A 26731-nucleotide genomic window follows, 5' to 3' on the forward strand; every position below is an offset into this window, starting at 1 on the left:
TGTTCAGAAAGGATTTCTTCCCTACTGGGGAAAAATAGTTACCATTTAAAAAATAACAGTAATATTAAATAAGTAAAAGCCATGCTGCTGTTATGTGGCAGTAAGGAATTAAAGTATTACAACAGTTGGGAAATGTAAATGCTGGGCACCCAATGAGTGCTTTCCTGTATATCAAATAGACTTTTTGAAAGAGATAAGTTACATGTTTTATGTACGTAAAACAAAGAGAGGTGAAAACTACTGAGCCTTCTTAATCCTTAATTATTTAAATCCTAACCTTTTAATATAGTTTAACATTTAAAAATTGAAATAAATGCTGTATCTGGAGCTGGTAAAAGAGTAGAAATTAATCCAATCAAGTATGTAGTTTTAAAAGGAGATGGAGCTATACCTTATATGCCTATACTAATTTAATTAAATATTTATCTTTAATTTCATTAATGAAACTAGAATGTATAGAATATGACAAAGGACCTAGATCAAGATTCTGCTTCAGTCATTAAAAAGGCAACAAGGCAGACTCTGTAGGCAGGGCTGAAACTGCTATGATGTGAAGTGAGAACAGCAGTAAATATGAGTACGTGCAAACACATGTGCAAGGTACAGTGTGAAAATGAAAACATACTTACATGAAGGTGGCAGGACAATGGTAAATTTTAAATAGCTTTTTACTATTAAATGTTTTTAAGTTGTTGCAATACCTTTTAATTTAAAAAATGTAGCTTGTTAAAAGAAAGAGAAAAATTCACTATTTTTTTCTTACATACCTTAGTGGAGCAATTTTTCTGATCATTCCTGTTAAAGTTTAAAGGTTAGTTTAAAGGTAATAGGGTTACTAAAGAGGAGCTCTTTGCTAATAATTGCCAAATTTGTCTCTCCCTGCCCTCTTCACAGAATTCTAGGCGTGACCTGTATGGTATCATAACTGCTTCTCTTTGTATCTAAAGCTATCAATAATTTGGCCCCAATTTACTTATGCAGGTTTAATTTTCCACTTGTGTCACATTAGTCTCCACCGCATTCCTTAACTATTCCATAGTTGCTCTGGACAAGAATTTTATTTTCCTTATATGCCTAAATCCTACTATTTCCCAGGGCTGGTTCAAATCTGAGTTCTACAATGAAGCTTTCTGATCACTGCAGGTTACACTCCTCATCCCTATTTTTTTAACTATGCAGAACAATGTTACTTATCTTTCACAAACAAATGCTTTGGTGTTCAGCCATATTTTATCCAGAATTACTTACTATTCAAGTGTTAACTGTAATATTTTGGAGAGTTCCTATTCTAGCCCTTACGAAGAAAAATTCCTCCGCCTCAAAGTATAATTCCACAAATTACATATGAATCATAAAGGGAAAATGTACCTCAGTAATGGACATAACTTTAACCAAGCAATCAAACTTGATGTCATCAATATGGGATAAACTGCCATTATGTGCTTCCTAATGAAGACATAATATCGCCTATGCAGTATTCCTACCAAATTGTGTTTAACTTCAATAAAAATATAAGGAAGCAATCAGGCAATTCCAAATTGAGGAACATCTATAAAACTGGCCTAGACTCTTAAAAAATATCAGTGTCATGAAAGATTTAAAAAGACTGGGGAACCAGTGTAGATTAAGGAAATAAAACAACTAATTACAGTTGCATCATCTTCGCATTCTGCATTAAAAAGAGATTGGGTTGAAAAAAGCTATAAGAATATTATTAGGACAACTGGAGAAATCTGAATATAGACTGCATATTAGATAATACTATTATATCAGTTTTAAATTTCCTGAATGTGATAATTACACTGTGGTTTATGTAAGAGAACATCCATGTGTGTTGAAATACTTATGGGTGAACTGTCACAGTATCTGTAGCTCCTGAAACAAAATATTAATTGGTAAGTCTAGGGTGTTTAATGAATTATTTATGTAATTTTTCTGTAGCTTTGAAATTTTGTAAAATTGAAAGCATGTGTGCATGCATGTGTTGGATGGAGGTGTAAAAAGTTCCTGGCAAGGTGATTTCTGGTAGTAGGTATTCAATATCCAGCTAATATGACTCAATAATACTGCTAGTTCTTGACAACATTGCTAGCTGTATTTGTGGACTACATATTCCAATTCAGCCCTAGGAAAAAGGCTATATTTGTTTCTTAAAAACCAATGACACTTTCTCTTTGCTTAGCTCAGCTCTATGTACCTTCATAGTATTTGTAGGTGCTATTCGGTGTTTATTCTGCTCATTTAACTAAATGACTTGGATAGGGAATTTTGGGAGACAACTTCATGGGAATTTTTCAGAACTAATTATCAATTGTAGTGAAAAGATAAAACATACATAATTTTAAATGCATTGTGTGTGGTTGAAAAGTGGACTCAGAAAATGCTTGGCAAGGTGGTTTCTAGTGACTCCTTCTCCAGGAGAGGAGTCGGGGAGGAAAATTCCTAAACCCTTCGCCATATTACATACTTGTTCCTCCTCCGGGACTGGTGAGCACCAGAGAAGGGTGTGGGGTTTCCATGCTTTTATGAAGTGTGGCCACTGCAATGATTTTTCTTTTATGTATGCATAGCTTTGTGACATCTTCATCTGCTTTAACATCTTCTGCAGTTCTTTGTTTCACAGCAGCTCCAGGATCAAAATTAAACACCTGGAAAAAGCACAGCCTTTGTTTACAATATGTCTGCAAAAATATTAAGTAAAAAGATCCCCTTGTTAAAAAAAAAGAAGTTCTGCATAGATTAACCCATATATCTGAAGAAAACTTTCTCAAGTTTTTAAATTTAAGAAAAGGAACTTTATATATAATGTAATAAATACCTTCTACTAAACTTATGGTTTTTAGTGGCAGGGAAAATAATGAAAATTATTCTAATTCTATGACAGCCAAGATAAATACATGAAAAAGTATAGTATCTGATAATGTTCCCAATTTTAGGTACTTCCTGCTGTTACAACAGTACAAAAAACATATAAAATACAGTTAAAACCCCTAAAATCTGACATTGCTACATGCTAGTTTTTTTCTTTGGCTTTATTTTATTGCTATATTAATATTACCTTTTTACTGATTTAAAAAAATCTACTTCTCTATTTAAAAAATATTTATTGTATATATACATATACGCTGTTTCAAGTGCTTTTTCTTGAAAGAGGTGACACAAATAAAAAAGAAAAAGTTGTCTATTGATCTTTAGTTCTGAGATTAGCACTATTGTAGGTATTTGCAGAATAATGACCTGTGTCTACAGTATATATTTATAATCATTTAAAATGATTTTGCTTTTTACCTTGCAAAAGAGTAAAACAGTTTCACTTTTGGCTAGAAAGGTTCAGCTTTGTGATTTTAGAAATATTTGTGGCAGATTTATCAACACCAGTGCTAAAAATAACATTGCCGACTGAGCAGTAAGGAAAGAAAATAGTGCACTATTAAAGAGTGAGCATGGGTATAGCTCTAAGAAAAAGGTGCAAAAGAGGTGTTTTTTTTTTTTGCAAAAGAGATTTTGATGAAATATTTAGTAGGAATATAGGTCTGTCACCTTTGAAAATGACTCTTGGACTTGAACTATTTTCCACAATTTTTACGCATTCCAAAATGCATGCAAAAGGTATCTAACTTAAGACTTTAAAATGCATATATGATTGGAGAAGTAATATAAAAATGAAATGCCAAATGAGAAAAGCAAACATATGAAACACCTAAAAAATAAAAAAATGCTGATACATCTATTGCAAAATGGTTACCTTGGGAAGAATAAGAGGACATTCCAAGCCACACTTGCATGTTCCGTCTGTAAGCAGGTATGTTTTAACCTGCTCCAAGCAAGATAACAAAGACCCACTGGGACTGTAAAAATAGTTTAAAAAAACATCAGGAAATAATTCTGACTGCACATATTACATGAAAAAAAGGCATAATTTATAGTCTTACTGTCCTTCACAGGATATTTTCCTACGAAGGAAAAGCATTTTCTTTGTCAATATTATGTTAGCTACTAAATTATAGCCTTTAACACTATTGCTCTTTCTTTTGAACCAAAGTATTTCTCAGAAAAATACAGATCTTCATAGAAAAGCAAAAGTACTTTGACAACTGAGAGCAGAGTAAGGATGAGAAAAATGATATTCTTAAAAAAGTGTAGGTAAGAAAGGAACAAGAAAACTACATGAAAGTAATCATTATCATTTTGAACCAGAAGATCTATTTTGAAAGCTGTTTGGAGAAAAACTGAAATTTAGGAATATGTTGGCGGTCAAACCAGAAAGTCCCTAAGTCTACGAAAGTTTGGGCTGACAAGTTCTTTCCTTTAATCTTGCAGCTCTAGGACCAAGTTGTCCCTCTGTAAAAACAAGTCTCTCTTGTTTCTCCCTCATTCATGTGTTTCTTTGAATATAGATCAGTGTTGCCAAGCTCAAATTCTAGTGAAGAGCCAAGGTGGACTGATAAGCATGGGGAACTCGAGGAAACAGTTTTAGGTGGCAGAAGGGTGCCTGCAGGCCTTGCAGCTGGTGACTGGGTAGTGCTCTCAATGTTAATACTCTTTGGGTGACAGAAGTCAGTATTACGTGATTACTGATCAAATTTAAGTCTATACATTAGGTACTAATTCAGATGACAGGTTAAGTCTTTAATGTTTATTTACATGAGGATTAGTTTAAAATGGGCAATTTTTATCTTAGGACTTTCATTATTAATGTATTGATCTTACAACCTGCATACATATTATGTTTTGACTATTATTATATACTTTTCATTCAAGAATATCTTTTATTTATGACTATTTACCAAAACTTTCACTTAATGCCTTGTGATAAAATTTCCAGAAACAATACTCTCCATTTTGTAAGCAGAGCATTACACTACTTGTTGTCATTGTTCAGTCGCCTAGTTGTGTCTGACTCTTTGCGACCCCATGGACTGCAGCATGCCAGGCCTCCCTGTCCCTCACCATCTCCTAGAGTTTGCCCAAGTTCATGTTCATTGCATCAGTGATGATGTCCAGCCATCTCATCCTCTGACACTATCTTCTCCTTCTGCCCTCTATCTTTCCCAGCATCAGGGACTTTCCCAATGAGTAGTCTGTTCTCATTAGATGACCAAAATACCGGAGCTTCAGGGTCACTATCAGTCCTTCCAGTGAATATTTGGGGTTGATCTCCCTTAAGACTAACAGGTTTGATCTCCTTGCTGTCAAGGGACTTTCAGGAGTCTTCAAGCAACACAGTTTGAGGGCATCAATTTTTTGGCATTCTGCCTTCTTTAAAGGTCCAGCTCTCATAACCGTATGTGACCACTGGGGAAACCACAGCCTTGACTATACAGACCTTTGTCTGCAGAGTAATGTTTCTGCTTTTCAGCACACTGTCTAAGTCTGTCATCACTCTGCTGCCAAGAAGCAATCAATGAACTTCTGATTTCACGGCTGAAGTCACCGTTCGCAGTGATTTTGGAGCCCAAGAAGAGGAAATCTGTTACTACTTCCACCTTTCCCCCTTCTATTTGCCATGAAGTAATGATGGCAGATACCATGATCTTAGTTTTTTTTTAGTATTTAGTCTTAAGCTGGCTCTTTCACTCTCCTCCTTCACCCTCATCAAGAGGCTCTTTAGTTTTTCTTTGCTTTCTGCCATTAGAGTGGTATCATTGGCATATCTGAGGTTGCTGATATTTCTCTTGCCTATCTTGATTCCGGCTTGTGACTCATCCAGCCTGGCATTTCTCATCAGTGCTCAGCATATAGGTTAAACAAACAGGGTGACAGCAGACAGCCCTGTCCTACTCCTTTCTTGATCTTGAACCAATCAGTTGTTCCATACAGGGTTCTAACTGTTGCTTTTTGACCCATAAATACGTTTCTCAGGAGACAGGTAAGATGGTCTAGTGTTCCCATCTCTGTAAGAGCTTTCCAGTTTGCCATAATCCACAGTCAAAGGCTTTAGGGTAGTCAATGAAACAGATAGAGGTTTTTCTGAAATTCTCTTGCTTTCTCTATAATCCAATGAATGTTGGCAATTTGATCTCTAATTCTTCTTTTCTAAACCCAGCTTTAACATTTGGAAATTCTTGGTTTGCTAAAGCCAAGCTTGCAAGATTTTAAGCATGACCTTACTAGCATGGGAGATAAGTGCGACTTGTCTGATGCTCAGCACATTCTTTGGTACTACCCTTCTTGGAAACTGGGATGAGGATTGACCTTTTCCAGTCAATCTTTTACACTGCTTTTTAAAGACCTTTTACACTACAGGTGTAGAGTATTCTGCTTCTACAAAAATACAGGTAGTAGTTTGGTGTCTATAAATAAACCTGCTTTAGAATGCAATTCATATTTTATTTATGGACAACCATATAAATGACTTAGGCATGTAGAAAAATCACAATTAAAATCCTCAACTTTGTTAACTCATTCATTTATCTGGGCTAACACTTTTTTCCAGATGATATGCAAAGAATAAGAATTCCCATATTACAGATTGGAGTTCCACCCAATGGGAGGGCCAGCAAGGTGTTTTTGGAGGTCTGGTAGCTTTGATAAAACAAAATCACTAGTTATCATGTGAAGAATTCAAGAATATTGTGGAAAAAAAAAAACTGCTTCATGTGTTACAGTTAAAGAAAGTCTATGAATGAATCCTGAAGGATTTAACTGTAAATTAAACTTGAATACAAGAATTCCTGAATTCTATAATATTAGAGTACTCCAGACACTTTAGAAACACTTCCTCTCAGTCAGTCAGTTGGGTTCTTTCCTTCAGTTGCAGCTCTTTAATTAACTTTTGGGAGTAATAATTAACATAAAAATAGTTAGAAGTCTTATGGCATAGATAAAGCTTAGAAGATTGGAAGCAGGTGGGAAATTTCATGTGCAGCCTTAATGCCACCCTGAGGCAGGAACAGCTGGAAACTAACCTAAAAATTATAAGCAAACTACACATTGCAAAGGAAGCTATAGAAGGAGGGCTAGCCTCTTATATACGTTCAAGTGGTAAGTTAACCAGTTACACATACACATGAATCAAACCTACGCTGGGCTGAATTTATCTGAAGGTGTTTTAGCTTATCTGGCAAAGTTAGTTTCCAAAATAACCCCTAGTGTGCAGATTTGGGTTGGGAGAATTCAAACTAACTCATACTAACAGTTAAGTCTACTCAGACTTGGGATGTCATGAGCAAGACAACCGATAGACTTCCAGACTTACTTTGCCTTAACTCTCAGCAACCTAAAAAGCCGATTTACCTTTCACAGGGAGAAAGAAGAAACAAAACAAAATCAAAACAAATAAACTGAAATTATCAAGATTTTTGGAGTTAACTGCTCTTAGTTGTAAATACATAATATTTGCTCCTTACAGACTAGAACAACTGTAAACAGGAACACAACACCGGTATCTTGCTACACTACACTGATGAAGTATTCCTGGAAGTTTGGCAACAGGATTGGCAACAGAAACACTTTGGGAGAGTTATCCCACGTGTCCTCCTCCATCTAATCTTCAATGGGGTGAGCTCCACATTCCCTGCTTCCTTATCCCTTCACTTCAACATAGAGCACCTCCTACATATTACAGAAGTTAGAAAAGACGTTCAAGAGAATTTTAGCTGGCCATTAAGTTTACCTCAAGAAATAACTTCTACCAAACAAACGAATCCAGGACAGGATCTGAACTGACTTCTGAGATGTTATAGTATGAAATTGTTTGGGTATGTATCATGGGAAATTCCTCATTTACATAAATAAAGCTTTGCACAAACAAGAATTCCACTGAAGCTGAGATACAAATAAAAGTAATACTGATGAACTGAAAGCAACATAATTAATCTAATGAGGCAATGTTATATCTTTTAAAAAGTTCTCTTCATCATAGCTTTTTAAAAATTTACATCACAGAGAAAGATTTAAGGTATCCTACTCACATATTTACCAATAAACTACAAAGTAAGGAACTTAGGTGCCGATTATTTAATAATAAGACTAAAAGTTCTTGCCAACAGTTATTTCATTCAACTTGCTCAACATAACAAAGACCATCAAAATTTAAAAGAACAGGTATTTACATGTAATCTGTATGATTTTTACTTGTGAGATGACTCCATCATGACTTTTTCTTTTTTATTATTATATGCAGGGAATAGATTAAAAACTGCACAGAAAAAACAGGTAAATTATTTTTAGTTAATATCAGGCATTAAGAAACTGGTAATTGAAACTGCCTATAGAGAAAAACACAACCTTACATCAGAGTAGCCAGCGGAAGCACTATGAAGGACAATAATATTGTCAGGAGACATCGGGTCTATTTTCAGTATTTTACATTCTCCTGCGAATGTGGTAATGACGCTCATGGGTTTCTTTTAGAAATCTTCATCTTTTTCTTTATCCTTGTTAGAGAGATAAGCAGGGCAACACTTTATATAAACACAAATAATGCATAAAAATCCTCTCTTGTAACCTAAGGTAGGTTTTATATTGCAAAATAATATAAATAAAAACACTTAATACTTCCAGCACAAAGATCATTTATTCAAATTGATTTGAGGTGCTACCAGTCACAATATTTTACGTTCTCAGAGGAACAGGCTGTACCTTCTTTATTTGGTGGCTGCAAACTTGGAGATAATGCAGGTAATAGGAAGGGCTCACCTGATGTAAAGCACTCCAGTTTGATCCACACGACGCTGCCAACCCACAGGAACTTGTATAGCTGGAAGACCTCCATCCTTGTCCCCTCCGTCACACTCCTTGCCTCCATTCATTTTCTGTGTCTGCTTAGGACTCCCCAAAGATATCAGCAATAAGATGATGTCCTTGTATTACAGGGCATCATGGCCTTCAAAAATGGCCAATGCAGCACAGTTTCCCCCAGACTGTACAAAATGCATTGGGAAGCTTCAGCTCAGTTTGGAACCAAGTCCTTGAAATCTGCCATTGTAGAAAAAATCAGTTTCCCATTATAATCTACATTAAATAACCAATATTTAATTCCTAAGGATGGTCTACATGGGTAAAAACAAGTGCTTCTGACTAAAGAAAATCATATTCAGCAATGCTGGTACCTTTCTGAAGTGGGAGAGGGGAGGAGTGTAAGTTTTTAGTTCAACATTTTGTCTTGAACCTTCATGTTGGACTAAAAGAACCTCTATTGTTTAGAAACTGGTCTCATTTTTACAGTGTGAGTCAGTTAATATTTTCAGGTACTACCCGCCTTTATAGGCCACATTCTTTAAAGTTTCTCTTCATCTTCCAATCTGAATCCAAGATGTTGCAGGTTGGTTCATCTGATGTTTTCATGTCTTCAAAATTCTAATAAGGTAGCCTGAAACACATATAAATACGTAAATACTATATTTAATAATGAAAAACTGAGAAGCTGCACACTTTTATTTTTATTTATTTATTATTTTTATTTTTAAAATTTATTTATTAAAAAAAATTTTTATTTTTACTTTATTTTACTTTACAATACTGTATTGGTTTTGCCATACATTGACATGAATCCGCCATGGGTGTACATGAGTTCCCAATCCTGAAACCCCCTCCCAGCTCCCACCCCATATCATCTCTGCACACTTTTAAAAATGGAATAAACTGGTAAGTGTAGCAAGCCATTTTGATGTCCTCTGCTGTCAAAATCACATGTCAAAGTCAACTTTTCTTCTTCCAGCTTGATCTACTTACTCCAGATCAACTAGTCTGCTGGCTCTTCAACACATGTAGCTTTCTAATTACTAGAGACAGGCTCATAAACATGGCATTACACATATATACAACCTCCTTCTGGCAATAAAAACATATCTATCACCTCTTGTGACCTAACAACTAGAAAGCTGTGTGTTAATGCAATCACTTTTGATTACTCTTTAATTCTACAAACCCATATGATTTACTTTTCTCATCATTATATTCACCTAAACAAGAGGGTTTCTGTTTTTTTTTTTTGAAGAGAAAATTGAAAGGAAATAAACACACAGTGCATTCCCAAGTATGAGAAGACTTTCCCCCACTGTTCTTGGCTATAAGAGTGGGAATCACTTTACTTAAGATTTACAAATTCCCTTCTATAATGGAGCATTCTCTTAATTCCTTTTTTGTGTTACAAGGTACTGTCTGGGGAGAAGACACATTGGCCTGAAACAGCAGCAGTCAGTGCTAAGGTGGAATGATACAAGAGGTCATCTTAATGGAACTGGTGAATAAACAAAGATGGCAAATAAATTTTTAAAAAGATTTAGTACTTCATTCTGGTGAAGAATGTGATACCACAGTTGCTAGCACTGATGTGGCAAAGAAGACTTTCTATAATCAATTTAATACACAGTGTGTGATTACCTTGTGGAACTCATGAAAGTACACTAAAGGATGAATGAAAAAAACTATTCTAGTGTTATATGAGTGGAACTTGTAGTTTGTTGATAAAAATTTCTGGTGACAGCATCATCCACGATTAAAAATGCTGAATCTTAAACAACTTAACTGAAAGTAAAGGTAATATGCTCTCAAAAACTGTGTTAAATGACTTAAGATTCATATCACAGTATTAAGACTGTTTAAATTCTAAATAAAAAATAATATTTTAGATAGTTTTATATATGGATGTATGACTCAGTAAACAAATTAAATAAATTAAACAGTGTTAACAGACATAAAACTACTCAAGTTCCAAACCTTTCTTCAGATTTTTTCATTGGGAAAGTAGGAGAATATAGTTAAAAGCATTATGTATTCAGACATATGCCTTATTTGCTGCCTTGGCTGTGAGGCAGATTAAAGGTGTTGTAATGAAGCATATACTAATTTAGCTGAAAGTCAGGAAGCATAGGGATGGGAGTGGGAAACACTGGCAAGCAGTGGGAAAAGTAGCAAAAATTTATTGGGAAAAATGTGGAGTATAAAGGAAGGTGCCAAGTAGTGCATTCTCAGTGGTGACTCAAGGTGCTAATTACATTGCTAGGCCCACTCTACTGGGTCTATGCCTCTTATAGAAATGACCTGCTTGCAGGCATAGCACCTTATTTCTGTCTCTCATTCATTGCCCCTTTAACCATGATCCCTGTTGATCATGTATGTGTTTATTCATGTTTCATTCCATAGTTAGTGAGCAGCTATTATGTATGAGGCCTATGCTATGTGCTGGAGTACAAAGGTGGTGTGTGTGCTTAGCCGCTTAGCCATGTCTGACTCTGCAACCTCAGGCTCCTCTATCCATGGGATTCTCCAGGCAAGAATACTAGAGTGAGAGGCCGTTTCCTCCTCCAGGGGATCTTCCCAACCCAGGGATTGAACCCTCATCTCCCGAGGCTCCTGATTCTTCACTATTGAGCCACCTGGGAAGTTCCACAAAGGTGGTAAGATATCACTTTATCTAAAGCCCAGGGCAATGTCTGGCACTAAAGAGCTGCTGAGGGGAAAAAAAAAAAGCTGCTAGTGGGGAAGAATAGAAAAGAAAGAGGGAGGGAGGGGGTCAGGAAAGGATGGAGAAAGCAAGGAAGGGAAGAACAGTCCCTGTTCTCAGGGAGTTTCCTGCCTAGTAGAGCTCCTGGTGCTAGTGAAAGATGGGAAAGAATTCTGTGTCATTCTGGACTCCCAGTCTGATCAAACAGCAACAGACACTGATGAGAAAACATGATTTTTACAGTCTTTTTTCACGCTCGTTTTATTACCTTACTTTTTCCTAAAGAAAAGTCTTCCATGGCCTGTGGTCTTTAGATTGGACCAGCTCTCATTTCCCTTACTTTCAAGCTTTCTGATCATTTGATGCCAATTTCTCTTTCTTTTTAGTTTGCCTGCTCTTGAGTGTGACTCCAACTTTCCTGAGATGGACTGGCTCACGCCCTTAAGTAATGTGTGGATCTGCCAGATAATGACATCAGACTGATTTCTGCCAAATATCTTCTTCATATTTCAGTAAAAACTACAAAGATCTGACGGCTGGGTTTTAGACCTGCAGTTTTGAAAGCATGGTCCTGGGACCGCCATCATTACTGTTAACAGCTGGGATCCTGTTACAAATGCAGAATCACAGAACTGACCCCATACTTTTTGAATCAGAAACCCTGGAGGGCAATCTTTTAAAACAAACAAACAAACAAACAAGCCCTCTAGGTGAGTCAATGGCATGCTCAAGTTTGAGACCCACTGACTCAGACTTCTGTACCAGCTTCCCTTCCCAGGATAGGATCCGGTTTCACATTTCCATGGCTGGCCTACTTCTTCCTTTTGTTCCTGGGAGGGTCATTCTTTTTTTTTTTGGCTGATACTTTGGCATTTTAAAGGCAGCTTAATTGTTAAGGGCCTTAGGAACTCCTCACAGAGCTGAAGTCCAGCGACTATTATCATTTGTTTATTTCTAAGTGGGACTGATTTCCTCAACATTTATTTTATAAATTTGGAAAATTCAGAGATGTTTGTGATGAAAATTAAAATTAAAATTGAACTCTAATCTCACCATTGAATAATAACCACTGCAAACATGGATGACTCTCAATCATTGTTTTAAAAAGTTTTAAAAGCACACATTAGAAAGAGTCTAATAAACAATGAGCTACCACTCCAAATTTACAATGCATTTTGTCACTTTGCTAATTAAAAAAAAAAAACAAACACTTAGAAAACATTACAGATGAAGTTCAATACTATCCCTCACTCCCATCCAGTTTCTCTTTTTAGTCCTGTTCCCCTCCCCTCTGGCCTAAAGAAAACTAACACTCCCATTCTGGTCTGTAGAGAGTCCCTTGCACGGCAAGGAGATCAAACCAGTCAGTCCTAAAGGAAATCAACCCTGAATATTCATTGGAAGGACTGAGGTTGAAGCTGAAGCTCCAATACTTTGACCACCTGATGCGAAGAGCTGACTTACTGGAAAGGACCCTGACGCTGGGAAAGATTGAGGACAGAAGGAGAAGGGGACGACAGAGGATGAGATAGTTGGACGGCATCACTGACTCAATGGACATGAGTTTGAGTAAGCTCTGGGAGCCACTCGGGAAGCCCACAGATGGGACAGGGAAGCCTGATGTGCTGCATTCCATGGGGTCTCAAAGAGTCGGACATGACTCAGTGACTGAACAGCAACAATCAATCCTTCCAGGCTGTTTTTATAGGTAAACAATATTTGGCTTTGTTATATGTATTTTAAAGTTTTTACTTTTACATAAATACTATTATACATATATATTCTTCAACTTGCTTTTTAAAATTCAACATTGTTTTGAGTGCTCTCTCTGTTGACATATACAGATCTATCTCTTCTGCAGCTATATAGATCCAATTTATTCATTTTAAACATTTGAATAGTATTCTACTATATAAATTTACAAATATTCATCTATTGGAATATCAATCATATTAATGTTGGTTCTGCACATTTAAGCTTTGGAGGCACTGCCAAATTGCTCTTGAAAAAAGCTAAGCTAATTCCAATTTTTTTCTATGTATAATAGTGCCTTCTTTAAATATTGAATTATTACCACTTTGCACTTTATTTTCAACTTAAGCATTTTACTATGGCATTCAATATTTACTTCCCTTTTGTGGAAATAGATTTTTCTCCTAAATTTTCACAGTTACAAATAAATCAGACAAATATCTCTGTACATAAATCTATTGCCATTTTGATAGTTTACTGAGAAGGCCATGCATCTCAAACTTCTGAAAACTGATACATGCCCTCTTTTGCTAAATATTATAGTCTATTCTATTTGCCTCTGAGATTCTGATAACTTTATCTTCTATATAGACCAATTATTCAAGACTCATTAAAGTTTTATTTTTATAGTTTTATCATTAAAAACAAAAGTTTATCCTTTTTTTCAAATTTCACATAAAAACTACATATCCACAACATTTTCCCTTCACCTCTCCTGAAGATTTCATTATGACCTACCTTGTTTACATGACTTGGTTTAAGCCCCAAAGACACAGATTAAAACTAAAATGTCCGGAAACATGAAAGGCACTTTTGTCTCACTAACACTGAGGATCAGTACACACAGGACATCTTACACACAGGACACACACTGAGATCTTACACACACACACACACTGAGATCTTACACACAGGACATTATTTAAATTGATGTCACAAACATTTCTGGCAGAAATAAAAATAAAATAAAAAAAGTAGGATGTGTGTGTGTGTATGTGTTCTGAGGAGAATATCTGCCACCATTCTACCAACATTTTCATTTTCCATCCCCCTCTCAATATGCAAATAAGTCTATGACAGTTGGCTTTTGTTGAACTGAATTTTAGTGACCTGATTTAATTCTTTGCATTGGCTTCATTCAGAATTAAAGTTAGACGTCAACTCCCCAAAGAGACACTGTAAATCCTAAGTATTCTCCCACACATTGTTAATTCACTGATACCTCTTATTAACTGATATTTTTTTTTGGTCATTTATTTGTTTGTTGATCTTTCTTCACAGGAATGTAAACTAACTCCTTACATCAGGGACCTTGTTTCTCTAGGTTCTTCCAATAGTTGCATTTCCTGATTAAAGCAAGTTTACTGCCTCGCCTACAGGAGGTGCTTAAACACTTTTTTACCATATAGACTTGTAAGGTTTTTAGCAACACAGGCATCTAAAATGAAAGAGAAGATTTAAAAAGAAGTCATAGAAGCCAGGAACTATGCATGTTGACAAAAAACACAAGGGATTTTTTTTTTTGCTCTAGCTTTGTCCATAATGATCTCACAATCTCTGAGTAATACTTTTTGTGTAGAAAAAGCATGGTGGGGCTTCTAAGAAAAATAATATGCTAACTTTTTATTTTATTTGTAAAGCACATCAGAGTTTTATTTAAATAGCTTATATACACACTTTGATTGGATTAATAAAGGAACCACTAAAATGAATGCAACCATATAAAAATGAAACCTGTATTTCAACATGATGCTAACTAAGGCAATAGACGGCTTTTTCTCTCTCAGCTTTAGCAACATTCTTGTCAACCTAAGAATAAACTCACTGTGTTATGCAGTGTTAAGTGTATATTTTAGAAGTTATACCCAAAATACCAAGAAGACTAGATATCAGAGAATATGACATCATGAAAATAAGTAGCTACTTTTCATAAATTTCTCTGAATAACAACAAACATCATATATTTTTCTGAATAATGTCACAAACTTGATTAATGGTGAAAACAATGAATTGATTTTTAAGTCATGTGATACTACGAATAAATTCTATTAAAATGTTTATCACGTTAATCATACATTAATCTTGTGCTCAGTGGCATTACTTGGATACACAGTAGGACAGAATGAATACTGAATGAACTACTGATTTATCAAAATGAGACCATGTAAATTAGATAAAATACCAATATTTAACATGTGTAAATTATCACATATATTTTATATGCAATGATTATAAAGTTAACTCATGAAATATTCAAAGTTTAGAAGTCTCCTCCAGTAAGTCAACTATACTTCAATAACAAAAAAAGGAAATCTCTTCCATTCTGACATTTGCAAGGATTAATGCCTCATGTTCAACACTTGAGAAAAAAGGCTCACATGAAACCTCACTCTGTGGGAGAGGGAGAGGGTAGGATAATTTTGGAGAATGGCATTGAAACATGTATACTATCATGTAAGAAATGAATCGCCAGTCTATGTTTGATACAGCTTGGGGCTGGTGCAAGGGGATGATCCAGAGAGATGATATGGGGTAGGAGGTGGGAGGGGGATTCAGGATTGGGAACTCATGTACACCCGTGGCTGATTCATGTCAATGTACGGCAAAACCAATACAGTACTGTAAAGCAAAATAAAGTAAAAAAAAAAAAAAAGAAAGAAAAGAAACCTTCTCTATCTAAATTCTGAAACAATATGTACATGCAACAACAGATATGACTGGATTAAGAAATAACATGAGCATTAGCATTTTGAAGCATAATGTCTGAGTAACTACAACATTATTATTATTTGATTGGGTAATAAACGGATACACTCATCCTCTTTCCATTAGTTAAATTATGCTTGTTAGGGTAACCCTAAATGATATTTGCCCCTTTCAGTTATCTTTCACCCTCATACCAATTTACACAGTTCCTTTATAGCACTTAGCCAGCCCTCCCATCCAACCTTGCCATGTTTCACCTTTCACCTATTTGTTTAAGCTATGCATTTTTATTTATGAGCATGCTCATCTTACAGTTATATCTTCTTTCATTTAAAAAAAATCTTCCAATAAATTAGCTTCATTTTAACTCTGGTTGTTATTTTCATTTGGTTCTTATCTTCACTGTGCAGCCACTTTTTCCAAAACAGACCTCTCAGATATATCTTTTGTAAGAGTCCTAATGCCTCTGCCAGGCTCCACTTACTCACCCCAAACTACCCCAGTGGAATTTACATTTGTTTTACAAATTTATCAGGATATAAGCACATCTTTCCTGCCCTGATTGTTAAAACTCTCTGGTTTCAAACATCCTTGCCCTTTCAGTGTAGAAGAGTGTTAATGTTCAGAAACTGTGTATGAGGATGACATCAGCCCTCAGAGGCAAGGTAACACGGAAACTGAACTCTGCCCATCATTGGTCAGGAGGATAATTTATACAGGCCATTTCATGTTTGCAACGTTCAGCAACTTACACATCTAGGCACACAGAAGCCTTTAGAAGACTAAATGCTAAATGTAGCAGGCTGCAATTGGCCACAAATATCTTGTAGTTCCTTCCATTAGGAAATGAGATTTATTACTCTGCCCTTTGGATCTGGGCTGACCTTGTGACTTGCTTTGATCAGTAGAATGTGATATAGCTCAAGGGATGGACCTAAGCCTCAAGAGGCCTTGTATCTTCCACTCTTGCTTCTTGGAATGCCACTGTCACACAAAGAACTGGAACTGGCCCTTTGAGGATAAGAGACCATGTGGAGAGAGAGAAATCCAGCTGGTCCGTCTGAAGCCCCAGAGACATATACATGAGTCTAGCCAGCACCATGTGGAACAGGGATGAGCTGTTTCACGGAGCGTAGCCTAGTCTTCCAACACACTGAATCAGCAGTATTATTTCAAACAGCCAAATACTACACTGGAAGTGATCTCAAAGTCTTAAATAGGGTTTTATTTAACTTAACTACAGTATTGAGATGCTACGTAGCTCTATCTCTTCTTTTTTTAAGTTTTGTTGAGGATAGTCATTTCTGTTTATTTTGTTTTTATTTAAAAAAATTTTTGTCCACGCTGTGCATCATGTGGAATATTAGTTCTCTGACCAGGGATTGAAGCTGTGACCCCTGCCTTGGGAGCTTGTAATCTTAACCTCTGGACTGCAGGGAAGTCCTGTAGCTCTATCCTTGTGACTTTGGGTAGGTTTTAAAAACATTCTTTCCTTACAAAATGGAGATTTTATAGAACTGTTCTGCTTTGGGGGTACAATAAGCTAAAAGTCTTAAACCAGTACCTAGCACATAATAAATATCTACATTATTATTTATGTGCATGCATGCTAAGCTGCTTCAGTCATGTCCGACTCTTTGCCACCCCATGGACTGTAGCCCACCAGGCTCCTCTGTCCATGGAATTTTCCAGGCAAGAATACTGGAGTGGGCTGCCATTTCCTTCTCCAGGGGATCTTGCCAACCCAGAGATCGAACCCAGGTCTCCCCCATTGAAGGCAGATTCTCTACTATCTGAGCCACCAGGGAAGCCCACTGGTATTATGCTGTTATTTCTCTACGTGGAGAAAAAGGAGAGTCAGAAAGAACACATTAACCAGAATGACCTACAAAGTACAAACAAAAACTAAGGCTCTCCCTTTGACTGGTTCTAAAAATGCCTCAGCCTATCACCCTTACTCTTCTGCTTGGCATGACATCTCTCACCACCACACTCACGTTTTTCGTTAAACCAACTTCTGTTTATCTCAGTTTAAACATCACCTCCTCAGAGAAGCCTTCCTGGTTTCTCCAGTCATTATTTGGCTTTCCAAGTCTAAACTGAATTCTCCTTATAACTCTCTCTGATAAGATTCAGGAATTCACATGTATTACTACACACCACTGAGCTCTTTCTTTGCCCTTGCCATTCTACATGACTACGCAGAAAACACAATTGAGACAATTAACTTTAAGGTAAAGCTTCCCTTTGTGCTTTTGAAAATATAGAAGGAAAGTGAGGGTTTGTATGCACATGAAGAAAATGCTTACTATGCATTTTACTTTCTTAAAAGTCGAAAAGCGAATAATCACGGATTCTATTATTTTAAAAAAATTCAGAGAACTGTCTGAAAGTATAGCAGGTCACACCAGAACATCTAGGACATAATAAACTCATTAGAACTCTCAGGGAAAATTTCTTTATGATTTACTTCTATATATTAAGCATCAACATACTTGGATATTTTTGCTATTTTATAGTACAGTAAAGTTTCTCATAAGGATTATTTATTAAAAAAAATACTTGCCTTCATTAACATAATCTTTTTAAGAGTGCAGTAAGCAAGTTGAAGGGGTGATTTTCACATTTTATCTGTGCATGATTGGTATTCTGGTTACTCAAGGTGGAGCTCAATAGGTTGAATCATTAAACAATAATGTATATCAGCTTTTTAAAAATTAAAACTGTACTAAGAATGAAACAAACATGACTTTGGTCCATTTTGGGGTTGCACAGCATATTGAAACAGCTAATGTTTATGTACTCTTTTACTTAAAAAAATGTTTAGCATTCTTCAATTCACCTGGCAATGGGGTTACTCAAAGAGAAAAGAGGAAGACTCCTCAGCCACTGGAGAAACAAATACATTGTCTCTAAATATGTATAAGTATTTAGGAACACTCAAGTCTAATCAACATCTCTATCAAATATAATTAAATGTTAAAGATAACCATAGTCTAATTAATTATCTGAAAAGTTCTCTCAAAATGCAAGAGGAGGAAGATGGTCTCTGTGTTAATTCTAGATGGGGGAGCCCAAAGCACACAATCTCTAAGTTCCATGAAATAAATGATATTTTACTGTGTTTATTTAGCTTACACATCCGGAATGAAATGAGTAAGTAGTAATACCTGTAGATGGTTAGTGGTGTCATATGAAAAGTGTCTCAAGGAGGCTCCATTTAGCATGTGACTGCTCACTGGAATGCTGAAGGTGGCAGAGAAAATGTAGCAGCCAAAGAAAACTTACGCACAAAACATTCAATTTAGAGAGGCGGGTAGTTTCAATAGCACAAAAACCGGGCATAGAATATTTTACCGAACATGCTGCAGAAAAGCAAAACATGTAGAAAATAAACTCTCCAATTCAACAAACAGGAACTGGAGAGCAAAATATAAAACCAAGTTACAATCAGAGGGCTCTAGGCCAAATCTCACCAGTGGCAGTATTTGGTGCACGCACAGTTCAAGAATAATAATACAAGTGAATTATTGACAATATTTAAATCAGAAGGCATATGAAAATTTGCATTTCTTGCGTTACCTGGGAAACTGGACAATGTGGTTAACACTAGGTCAGCATTCCTGCCTTGCAACAATTATCTGGAACAGATCAGTGGCTGCTCCTTCAGACAGGACTCGGCTCTCCAGTTCACTGCGGTGGCTTCCTGCTTCATTCCCACCAGCCTGGCCTCTGTAGGCACTTGGGTTTCCAAACTCTGGAATAGAAAGGACCTTGAGGTAAGGCTTGAGGCACAGACTCTAGCCCTTGCCAAGAGGTACAGCTTACTTTTTTTAATGACCACTTAACCTATACTTCATAGTTTCTTCACAAGGGTAGAAGATAAACTCTCAGTGGATATGCATTATTAGTTTCTGAAGGAATGCCAGCCAGTAAGCCAGCTAAAAACACAAGCACAGTCAACTTTCTCAATGAAGTTGATTTGACCCCCAGACGTTGGTGATTGTTGAGTTAGAGGCAGAGGGTACAGAGAATGCTCATCCAACTTTAATCCTTTTTCTTTCTTTCTGTCTTAGTACCATTGTCAGCAATACCACTACTTCAGGAACTTAATGTTGGAATCGAAGAATTATGGAACCAAACTGTACATTATTAATATTGAGTTACAACATGACGTTGTCCCCCTGACATTTAAAAGTGCTTTCTTTTAGCAAATAAGAAAAAAAAATTGTAAACACTTTCAAAACACTTGAGACCTTATCACCCTTTACTTAATTTTCTCCTAGCCATCAGGGAAACAATGATAAGGCTGTTCCTCAGCTTGGGAACTGCACCAAATTATCTTTGGTGCAGTTTAACTCATTTTGCTCGGTTTCCATCGTCACTGAACAATCTTCTGATTATTTGATGGATTTCACAGAGGCTTTGATATCATTAACTTATGACAGGTATCAGATACAAGTATTTCAATCCGTGTAAACAAACCAATCAACAAATAGTCAATTGGTTTATAAATTAAGTTCTTGGAAATATAGATGGCCTGTGTCAGACACTAGAGGCCCATCACCTTGAGAGGAATGGCAAAATCAATGTTTCTCAGTTGGAAGAGTAGGGGTCACATCCTGGACCATAATTACCCCACAGGGTGCTCCTCTAACTTTGGGATCTTTCCAAATATCCGGCCTCCTTTTTCTTTTTAATTTTGGGCCAAAGAAGGACAGGGGACAATGTAGGACAGGGGTAGCAGCATGCTTGAGCAATGCTATTCCTCAAGAAGCAGCCAAGAGAGATAAAGAAACAATTAAGGGATGTGGGACCAAGGTTAAATAAGTAAGTTTCTATAATCTTGATATGTTAAAGGTACTCCAGGCATTATACTGAATGTTTTAAGTATTTATCGATAATCAACTATATGTAAAGCACCGTAATAGATACTCGGGACGCAGACACAAAGAGAACCTAGTTTCCCCGGTGTCCACCCCAGCCTGAGGAGCTTACTGCCTGAGAGGTGGGCATAGGGAATTGGGCAGGTTAGGTAAACAGGTAATTGCAATACTGAGTAATACCAGTTGTGACAGGGCTAGGTATGGAGTGCTAAAGGAACACAAAGGGCAAGTCCAGTTTTCAGGGAAAGGAGGAGACAGGATACATTTAAGGATGCAAGAGGTTACACAGGCAAAGAAAGGTTACTAGGAGGCCTGAAACTTTCACTAATCTGTGCAAATGATCTTCGTGTGAAAAGATTAATACTGAAGATTTTATATTTGTTTGGTAATACCAATTCCAATATTCTACTCATTTTTAGCTGAAAAGCAAGCATAAAGGTCTCATTTTCTTAGACCTATTAACCTTGAGATGTAAGTGATGAGGCATTAACGAATATTTTCCACAGGAAGATCTGGACGCCTGCTCGATGACTTAAATAGAAAATGACCTGTCATCTAGATAAGCAAACATTGTTCTGCAGAAGAAACACTACGAAAGAATGATGATTTGCCTCTAAGAAAGTGATATTAGATGTGACTGTATTGGAAGTAGAAGCTAAAAGAAGCAAGATATGGATGAGGGAGTCTTATCCTGTAGATAAAGTAGCTCAAAACTGGAACTATATCCTTTAAAAACAGAAGTCCATAAGTGATGAAAATAAGATGACTACTGTGCTAAAGTTGTTTTAGACAAATGTATAAATAATATTGGCTGATATTCTATCATCTGAGACTTTATACATACACATATCAGCTCATTTAATCTTTGTCACAACCTTATAAGTAACCACCACTATTTTTTCTTTTCTAGAGCTGAGAAAATAAAGGCAAGAGAAATTAAATAATTTTATCTTCCCTTTTCCTCTCCAATAATTAATTTCCCCTCTTTCCTAACTTTTTCTTCTTAGTATTTATCACTATGAATAACATGCTACATGTTTTACTATCTACCCTATTATCATCTGTCTCCTCTGATCAGAAATAAGCTTTGTGAACATATGGATGTATTAGTCACCAAAACAGGCAAAGGATTTTCTAGGTGGCCTTGGTGGTAAAGAACCCACCTGCCAATGCAAGAGACACAGGAGACATAGGTTTGATCCCTGGGTTGGGAAGATTCCCTGGAGGAGGAAATGGCAACCCACTCCACTATTCTTGCCTGGAGAATCCCATAGACAGAGGAGCCTGGAAGACTGCATTCCATGGGGCTGCACAAAGTCAGACGTGATTGAAGAGACTTAGCACACATAATAGACAAAAACCCTTGCTAATTAAAATGAAAAACTGAAGAATAGTTGATTTACCATATTGTGTCAATCTCTGCTATACAGCAAAGTGACTCAGTTTTACACATATATACATTCTTTTTCTGAATATTCTTTTCCATTATGGTTTCAGTTCAGTCACTCAGTCATGTCCAACTCTTTGCGACCCCATAGACTTCAGCATGCCAGGCTTCCCTGTCCATCACCAACTACCAGAGCCTACTCAAACTCAAGTCCGTTGCGTCGGTGATGCCATCCAACCATCTTATCCTCTATCGTCCCCTTCTCCTCCGGCCTTCAATCTTTCCCAGCATCAGGGTCTTTTCCAATGAGTTGATTCTTTGCATCAGGTGGCCAAAGTATTGGAGTTTCAGCTTCAGTATCAGTCCTTACAATGAATATTTAGGACTGATTTCCTTTAGAATTGACAGGTTGGATCTCCTTGCAGTCCAAGGGACTCCCAAGAGTCTTCTCCAACACCACACTTCAAAAGCATCAATTTTTTGGCACTCAACTTTCTTTATAGTCTAACTCTCATAATCATACGTGATTACTGGAAAAATTATAGCTTTGACTAGATGGACCTTTGTTGGTAAAGTAATATCTCTGCTTTTTAATGTGCTGTCTAGGTTGGTCATAGCTTTTCTTCCAAGAAGCAAGCGTCTTTTAATTCCATGGCTGCAGTCACCATCTGCAGTGATTTTAGAGCCCCCCGCCAAATAAAGTCTCTCACTGTTTCCATTGTTTCCCCATCTATTTGCCATGAAGTGATGGGACCAGATGCCATGATCTTAGTTTTCTGAATGCTGAGTTTTAAGCCAACTTTTTCACTCTCCTCTTTCACTTTCATCAAGAGGCTCTTTAGTTCTTTTTTGCTTTCTGCCATAAGGATGGTGTCATCTGCGTATCTGAGGTTATTGATATTTCTCCTGGCGAACTTGATTCCAGCTTGTGCTTCATCGTGCCTGGCATTTTGCGTGATGTACTCTGCATAGAAGTTAAATAAGCAGGGTGACAATATACAGCCTTGACATACTCCTTTCCCAATTTGGAACCAGTCTGCTGTTCCATGTCCAGTTCTAACTGTTGCTTCTTGACCTGCATACAGATTTCTCAGGAGTCAGGTCAAGTGGTCTGGTATTCCCATCTCTTTAAGAATTTTCCAGAGTTTGCTGTAATCCACCCAGTCAAAGGCTTTGACGTAGTCAATAAAGGAAAAGTAGATGTTTTTCTGAAACTCTACTTTTTAAAAAAGTTTTAAAAGTTTAAAAAAGTAGTTTTTTCCCCCTACTTTTTAAAAGTAAACTTCTTTAAGAATAGAACTCCTCTATTATGGCTCTTCCAGTCCTGCTTAAGAGTTACTATCTCATTCTACAGTGCTGTTTTTATGTAACAGCACTCCCCATATTCTTTCTTATAATGATATTATCAGGTACTTGTTATAAAAATAGTATGCTTTGAGTTGACTTTTTCGTTTTTCTCACCTAGAGAACTTTTTTACTCCCCCACAATATAACCATAAATAAAGAAAAGTTTGCAGTGAAATGATAATATCACTCAGTGATACACAAGCTAGTTATTTAACCAAAATCAAACGAGGGCTGAATATAATCTACTTTTCTTAACTTATTTTCAGCTCAACTTCTGGGTTCAGGGACTATCTTCATCGACTAGAAGAGTACCTGGCAAACAGATATTACCTATTAAATAAATAAATGAATGCCTGTATACAAACCATGGCAATAAATGCTAAACGGCATGGTATAAACTAAATGTACTATAGGAACTCAGAGATAAGAAATACTAGAAAGAACAATGAACTAACAGGAAGTTTAGTATCCACAATTTTCTAGCTGTATAACTGAGCAAGACATATAATCTGAGCTTTAATTTTTCAATTTGTTAAGATTAATGGGCTGAACTAGATCAGTTGTTTTCAAATTATTTTAGTTGTAGCTCTCTTTGTCTAATAAAAATCTAAATGGAATCCCATTATATAAATAAAGAGACCACATTATAGTATTATTTATTAGCTTTCTAACATGGAGACAATTGTGATTATCACAGAAAAGCTATTATAAATGGCAACTTTAAAAAAATAGCAAATTTGGCTTTGGCAATATTTAAGATTGTTGCAGTCAAAATGGTCTAGAAGCTTGAAGAGAGGTAAAGAAAATCTTGTTTCCACTACGGAATGACTTATCTAATCTTTACTCACATCTCTGATCATGAAGAGAAAACATGGGCAAGAACCACCCAAAACTTAAATTAAGCAAGAGGATTTACTTTAGTATAATATTGTCACACTGATTTGCCACTGCAGAACTGTAAATGAGTGATAAGGATATATGGTAGAAAGATGCCTCTAAGTCATATTTGTATTTTTTTAATGGAACTTAGATACACTGTAGCTGTTCTCTTGTTTGCATAATTTGATTTGGATATATAACAATGGTGGGCTTCCCTGGTGGCTCTGACTGTAAAGAATCTGCCTGCAATTAGGAGACCCAGGTTCAATCCCTGGGTCTGATCCCCAGGAGAAGGGAATGGTTACCCACTCCAGTATTCTTGCCTGGTGAATTTCATAACAGAGGAGCCTGGCAGGCTACAGTCTGTGGGGTTGCAAAGAGCTGGACATAACTGAACAACTAAGCACACATATAACAATGGACTCAATTTTTTTTTAAAGGCTGGCTAAACACTTAAAAATAAAAATAATCCTCTTAAGAAGTCTAAATATCTACATGGAAATTGGAGGTAAGGCTTTAGTCAGCAGTTCATAAAATATAAACAAGCAGCACAGTTTTTGTTTCATGATGTGTATATATAATTTGGTATACATCTGAGTGGGCATGCTGTTTTTATGACAGTGTTAAAATACTTTATATAATTTTAAAATTTAAATTTGTGTCCAACATTGGGAAACCGCTGAAGACCCTCCTCCGAATTAGATGTTCTTCTGATCTTCCTAATGCTGTCATTTCTACGTAAGCTAGAAAAGCAAGAAAGACTATAAAGATTGACTTCAATTGAAGTCAATGTATCTATGTTTATCAAGATAAGATACCCATGGAACAGAGCTGACCGAATTGAAGTGGAGAACTTGTGCTAGGGAGTATCAGAAATACAGCTTTAAAAAACATGTCAGGGCTTCCCTGGTGGTTCACTGGTTAAGAATCTGCCTTGCAATGCAAGGGACACTGGTTTGATCCTTGGTCTGGGGAGATTCCTTATGCCGTGAGGCAAATAAGCCTGTGAGCCACAACTACTGAGCCTGTGTGGAGCAACTACTAACGCTGGCGCATCCTAGAGCCCGTACTCCACAACTAGAGAGTAGCTCCCACTGCGCCAACTAGAGAAAGTTGCACACAGCAACAAAGACCCAGCACAGCCAAAAATAAACAAATTAAAAAGAATGTCAGTCTTCCTAGTATTAGATGAATCTCTACGCACATAAAGCTGGAAACAGTTTTTGTATCAGAGATCCATGACATTTCTAACATCAGCATTGCTGGTGTACAAGTATCTTAATTTATAAATGCAATTTCATTCCTATGTAGTAATTCACTGATAGTGACATCTGTCAGATGGAGAATAACTTTTCAGTGATTTTGTTTTTATTTACTTGAAGAACATAGCCTGATTTCAACTACAGAGGAAAGTCTCTTAACTGACCTCCACATGAACAAATCACGAATTAATCAAAACAGCATTTCCATTTGAAAACAGACAAATGTTTACTTGTGCTCTGATCACTTGAATCATATGCTGTTGACTATCAGTTGTGTTGTTTCCAAAGCTGTCTGAGTCAATAACATTTGCTGGTGTCATTTAGGCACTTAATAAAATGTTTTGTAAACAAAGGAAATATAAATAAAAAAAGAGAAAGACTATTTCCATGTAAATTAAGTTGAAAGCATAGCTTTTAATACCAGCCTCTTAGAAAATGAGGTTGAATAAGATGGAAAAAAGCAGAATCTTGCGAGGAAAACCCTAGAAATCATGATTAAGAGCACCAATTCCATACCCAGACTGCTGATATTAAAATTTCAGCTCAGTACTTGGTGTATGACTTAGGGTAAGTTACATGTCTGTTCTTCAATTTTCTCAAGTGCAAAATGAAGGTAACACTAATACCCACCACACTGCTGCTGCTAAGTCGCTTCAGTCATGTCCGACTTTGTGCAACCCCATACCGGCTACCACACAGTGCTGAACAAATTGAGTAGGTAAAGATTTGTAAAGTACTTAGTGTCCAGCCAGTAGTAAGCACTATGTAAATATCTGGTAAATAAATAAAAATAGCTGGCCATAAAAAAACTCAACGGCTCTAAACAACTGAAATCACACATAATGTATCATCTGATCAAATTTCCATAGAATATCACAAGAATGTGATATCCCCAAAAATCCCCGTGTTCATATATTTAAAAAAGAGTCACCTATATATAGGTAGCGGTGAAAGCCAATTTGAGTTCAACAATCATAAATTTAAGGCAGAATCCAAAATGTGACATTATTCACCAGAACATGAGTTAGCAGACAAGATAGCAGTATGGTCGGAACCAGACCTCTGACTTATTGAGTATATAGGCATAGGAAAAACAAAAACAGATTATATGATTTCTGCAATT

At 36.5% G+C, this 26731-nt stretch overlaps 1 protein-coding gene across 1 annotated transcript in view; it reads right to left on the reverse strand.

Annotated features, from left to right (window-relative positions):
• MBD5 (methyl-CpG binding domain protein 5) overlaps positions 1 to 26731 on the reverse strand; it is a 146645-nt gene that overhangs the window by 48793 nt on the left and 71121 nt on the right. The window contains exons 2-5 of the mRNA XM_052635706.1: positions 19430 to 19604; positions 8641 to 9313; positions 3746 to 3848; positions 2468 to 2648 (exon numbers count right to left, since the gene is read on the reverse strand). Of these exons, the coding sequence (XP_052491666.1) occupies positions 2468 to 2648; positions 3746 to 3848; positions 8641 to 8753 (397 nt within the window). The 5' untranslated portion in view covers positions 8754 to 9313; positions 19430 to 19604. The remainder of the gene's footprint in view (positions 1 to 2467; positions 2649 to 3745; positions 3849 to 8640; positions 9314 to 19429; positions 19605 to 26731) is intronic.

Source organism: Budorcas taxicolor, chromosome 2 (genome assembly GCF_023091745.1).
Source record: "Budorcas taxicolor isolate Tak-1 chromosome 2, Takin1.1, whole genome shotgun sequence".
In the NCBI taxonomy this organism is placed as follows: domain Eukaryota; kingdom Metazoa; phylum Chordata; class Mammalia; order Artiodactyla; family Bovidae; genus Budorcas; species Budorcas taxicolor.